Source organism: Amaranthus tricolor, chromosome 15 (genome assembly GCF_026212465.1).
Source record: "Amaranthus tricolor cultivar Red isolate AtriRed21 chromosome 15, ASM2621246v1, whole genome shotgun sequence".
Classification (NCBI taxonomy): Eukaryota; Viridiplantae; Streptophyta; class Magnoliopsida; order Caryophyllales; family Amaranthaceae; genus Amaranthus; species Amaranthus tricolor.
Window position 1 is genome coordinate 11,296,426 of NC_080061.1, and position 5,463 is coordinate 11,301,888.

At 33.6% G+C, this 5,463-nt stretch overlaps 1 protein-coding gene across 1 annotated transcript; it reads left to right on the forward strand.

The window, feature by feature from the left end:
* Positions 1-258: 258 nt before the first annotated feature.
* LOC130801014 (uncharacterized) lies at positions 259-3,717 on the forward strand. Its single transcript, XM_057664767.1, has 3 exons — positions 259-851; positions 1,804-2,152; positions 3,568-3,717. The coding sequence occupies exons 1-3, from the start codon at positions 259-261 to the stop codon at positions 3,715-3,717; spliced, it is 1,092 nt and encodes a 363-aa protein (XP_057520750.1).
* Positions 3,718-5,463: the final 1,746 nt, after the last annotated feature.

Genomic DNA, 5,463 nt, shown 5'->3' on the forward strand with positions numbered 1-5,463 from the left:
GCTCTCGAGATGTACTCCTTGGACTTTTGGTTTCATATCTTTTATCCGCTGCTAAGACTACGATATCACTAATTAATCTACAATAACTCTAGTAGAACTCGATCCGCAAGTTTTAACTTTAAAAATTTTGTTTTCTCGTGCCTTTATGACATCTTGGTTTAACTCGGGTCCTGCTTGGTTTTCTTTTAAAATATAAAAATCTCCCTTTTAACGATCCGAGTTTTTCCGGGATGTTACAATTCTACTTGGGAACAATTTATGAAGAAGCTTCGTGATCAATTTTACCCACCCTCGCTTCAGAGAAATAAAGAGAATGAATTCTTGTTTCTGAGGCAGGGAACTATGTCAGTCATCGAATACGTAAGTAAGTTCAGAAAGTTGGCTAGATTCGCTACCGAAATAGTGATCTCTGATAGGGGCAAAGCGATTAGATTTTTTGAGGGTCTGAACCTCAGAATCCAAAAAGGCACTCCTAGATACCAAGACTTTGATGATTTGTACAATCAAGCCTTGGAGTACGAGCGTATTTTGGAAAAACAAGACGGGTTTAATAAAAGAAAGAATGAATCTAGTGGGGGCGGTGGATACAAGAAGGCCAATAATGAGGGGAAGAAGCCGTTTCAGACTATAGCAAGGCCAACACAGTGGAAATGTAGGTTATGTGGAAAAGATCATCGAGGCCGAAACTGTAATGGGAAGATTGTGTGTTACAAGTGTCACAAGGAGGGACATCTGGCTAATAACTGTAGGGAAACGTTCAATCAGAGCAAAACAACATCGGAAGCTGCAGGTAACAGAGCATTTGGCAATCAGAGGAATGAGACTAGAGCATCAGTAAGCTTACACCAGGAGTTTGAAATTTAAGGTAAAGTAATTTCAGGAAAATTTTCTGCTTGTAATTTAAAAGCAAATGTTTTGTTTGATTGTGGAGCGGATAGGTCTTTTATTTCTAGTGCTTTTCTCCACATATCTTCTATTTCTTTGAAACCTCAAAAATCCCACTTGTGTATCAGTTTACCTGATGGTACACCTTTCCTATGTGATCGTATCTTTTATGATTTTCCATTGGAGATTTGTGGGAATCTTTTACCAGCTGACTTGATTCAATTTGATTTGGGAACATTTGATATCATTTTGGGCATGGATTGGTTGGAGAGATATTCAGCGGAGATTTTGTGTAAGGAAAAGGTTGTTAGAATAGAAACTCCCGACGGAATGAAGTGTATTCGAAAGAACTCAAAATCTCAGCTAGAGACAATTTCTACAATTCAAGCATCACAAATGATAAGACAAGGAGATGAAGGGTTCTTATGTTTTGTTACTACTGAAGAAGTGAAACCTAAACCTAGTTTGCAAGAAACCCCGATCGTTCAAGAATATTTTGATGTGTTTCTTGAAGAATTATCCGGTATACCTCCAAAAAGAGAAGTAGACTTCATATTGACCTTATTCCTGATACCACCCCTATTTCCAAAACTCCTTACTGTTTTGCTCCAGCTGAATTGGCTGAACTGAAGAAGCAGCTAGATGAATTGCTGGAAAAATGTTTCATTCGACCTAGTATTTCACCATGGGGAGCTCCGGTTCTCTTTGTCAGAAAGAAAGATGGGAGTATGAGGCTGTGCATTGATTATAGGGAGATCAATAAGTTTACCATCAAGAATCGTTATCCTTTGCCAAGGATAGACGACCTTTTTGATCAGTTGGGGGAGCAAGGGTCTTTTCAAAGATAGATTTAAGGTCTGGTTATCATCAATTAAGGATTGCTAAATAAGATATTCCTAAGACTGCATTCAAAACCAGATACGGGCACTATGAGTTTCTAGTAATGCAATTCGGTCTAACGAATGCTCTAGCAGCATACATGGATCTCATGCAAAGATACTTCAACCCTTACCCGAATAAGTTTGTAGTTGTGTTTATTGATGATATATTGGTGTATTCGAAGAATAAAGAGCAACATAAGAAGCACTTAAGGATAGTTTTGGAGAAATTGAGAAAGGAAAAACTTTATGGCAAGTTTGGTAAATGTGAATTTTTGTTAGAAAAGATATCTTTCTTAGGGCACGTTGTTTCGAAGGATGGAATTTCTATTGACCCTGAAAAGATTAGGGTAGTGATGGAGTGGCCCAATCCAAAGAGTGTTACTGAAGTAAGAAGTTTCTTAGAATTAGTAGGCTATTACAGGAAGTTTGTGGAAATTTTTTCTAAAATTGCCCGATCGTTGTTTGAGTTACTTAAAAAGGAAGTTCGGTTTCAATGGAGCGAGTAGCATAGTAAATCACTAGAAGAGCTTAAGAGGAGACTTACGACTGCACCTGTGTTGACCATGCCCTACTGTGGGAAAGTATTTGAGGTATATTGTGATGCATCGAAGGAAGGTTTGGGATGTTTGCTAATGCAAAAAGGCAAAGTAGTATCTTATGCGTCAAGGCAATTAAGGTCAAACGAGTTGAATTATCCAACACACGACATTGAACTAGCAGCCGTAATTTTTGCCCTGAAGTTATGGAGACATTATCTCTATGGAGTACCATGCAAGATCTTCACTGATCATAAAAATTTGAAATATGTCTTCAATCAAAAGGAGCTGAATATGCGACAAAGGCGGTGGCTGGAAATCATTAAAGACTTTGAAGTTGACATAAATTATCATCCTGGAAAAGCAAACAAAGTGGCAGATGCATTGAGTAGAAGGCCGAGGATATCTGTAAATGCTATAATGATGGTACCTTGGGAACTATACCGAGAAATCCAGAAGTTAGATCTAGAAATTGTTAATCATTATCAAGTTGTTGAGTATTTGGGAGCAATGACTATACAACCGACTTTGTTCAAAAGATTTATAGAAGCACAACAAGAAGATCCCAAGATAATCGAGTTAATCATTTGAGTTCAAAAAAAAGAGACAGAAGCGTTCGAAGTGGGTGAGAAAGGTGAACTAAGAATGAACGAGAGATTGTGTATACCAGACAACACAGAGCTGAAAGAAGAGATTTTGAAAGAAGAACACCAAGGAATGTTTCACTTACACCCTGGTAGAGATAAAATGATTGAAGAATTAAGAAAACTATTTTGGTGGAAAGGTATGAGAAAATATGTAGCTGAATTTGTATCTCGGTGTTTGATTTGCCAGAAGGTAAAATTTGAAAGGCAGAATAGTTCTGGACTACTTCAACCACTAGAAATTCCTGAATGGAAATGGAATTCCATATCCATGGATTTTGTAGTTGGATTACCAAGAACGCAACGAGGAAATGACACAATTTGGGTAATAGTTGATATATTGACCAAAGTTGCAAGATTCCTGCCAATGAAAGGAACATGGTCAGTAAAACAATTAACTGACGCTTATGTTCGAGAAACTATAAGATTACATGGAGTACCGAGAACCATTGTGTCTGACATAGACCCAAAATTTTTGTCACGATTATGGGAAAAGTTGCAAGAAGCATTCGGATCTAAACTATGTTTAAGTATCGCATTTCATCCGGCTACTGATGGCCAAACCGAAAGAACCATCCAGACATTAGAGGATCTTTTGAGATGTTGTATTCTTGAATTTAGTGGTTCATGGGAGCAGAAATTGCCTTTGATAGAGTTTTCATACAACAACAGCTATCAAACCAACATCAAAATGGCACCAAACGAAGCCTTATACGGGAGAAAATCTCGAGTGTCGTTGTGTTGGGATCAGATGGAATGAAATGTGCCTGAAGGACCAGATCTTATCCAAGACTCTATTGATAGCTTGAGGGTGGTGCAAGAGAATATAAAGGCAGCACAAAGTAGACAGAAGAGTTATGCAGACAACCGTCGCAGAGCTTTGCAATTTGATGAAGGTGATAAATTATTTCTAAAGATTTCACCAAGGAAAGGAGTCCAACGCTTTGGGATAAAAGGGAAATTAAGCCCTAAATTTATCGGACCTTTTGAAATTTTGAAAAGAGTAGGAGAAGTGACATACGAACTAGCTTTACCCTCGAGTTTAGCTAGAGTTCATAATGTATTCCATGTTTCTCAGTTGAGAAAGTATATCCACGACCCATCACATGTGTTAGTTCACGAACCCCTCCAAATTGATGAAAACCTGGCTTATGAAGAAAGACCAATTAGAATTTTGGATCGTCAAGTGAAAGAATTGAGGAATAGAAGAATACCTCAAGTTAAAGTGCTATGGTCAAACCATCATGTCGAAGAAGTAACTTGGGAAAGTGAAGCTAATATGAGAGAACGCTATCCCCAGTTGTTCTTTTAGGTTCAAGTTTCGGGACGAAACTATGTTAAGGGGGGAAGAGTTGTACCAAACCCTTTTTCTTAATCTTAAATATTTTGACAAATTCAATTATCGTTTCATTTTATTATTTCTAATTCCGTTCCGAATTTTAATCCAATTGTTTTTAAGTTCTTAATTTATTTTAACATTAATTTCTCTTACAATAGAATTTTAGACTTAAATTATAAGTTTTATTTTAATTTAATTATATTTGGTAATTAAAAATATTTTTTTTCCCTCTCTCTCAGTTTAATAATTTTATTGAATTTTAAATATTAAATCTAGTAAAATTCACTATACTAATGTAATCTAGTGTTTTCTAATTCTATTTATTAATTAAGCATAAATAAATAAAAAGAAAACGAAAATATCCTACAAACTTTTGAGTTGGCGAATATTAGAGAAAGGTGGCATGCTATTAGGTATTTTTATTTTTTTTAATTATTTGTCTTATCTCTTAATTACTTACCCATGAAAAAAAAATAAAATTAGTAAATAATTTTCCTACATATAGCATACCGTGGGTAAAGAGGAAAAAAAAAAGAAGAGAAGGAAAATCAGAAAAAGTACTCTCAAATAAAACCTAATTTCTAAAAAAATCTCTAAAAATCCTACAAAAATTCCTAAAAATCCTCAAAAATTTCATAATAATAGTATTTAGTATTAATTGTAGGGATTCAAGTGGAAGAAGCCAAATTTGTGGCTAGAAAATTCTACAAATAAGGAAAGCCATTAATAGTGAAATTATTAAGGTATAAATTCTTATATATATATATATTTATTTACATAAAATTATGCCCATAAATTTTATATGTGTTTATAATATATAAATTAAATTTTCTGTAAATTTTGGTGAATTAATTCGTTGTAATTTAATTTATATGATTTATTCATTTTAATTTCCAAAAATCGCATAATCTGAAATAATTTTAATTAAAATAGTTAATATTAATATTTTATAAACAAAAATTTTTCTGTACATATATATATATATATATATATATATATATATATATCTATATGTATATATATATATATATATGTATATATATCTATATATGTATATATATATATATATGTATATATATATATATATATATATATATATATATGTATATATATATATATATATATATATATATATATATATATATATATATATATATATATATATATATATATGTATG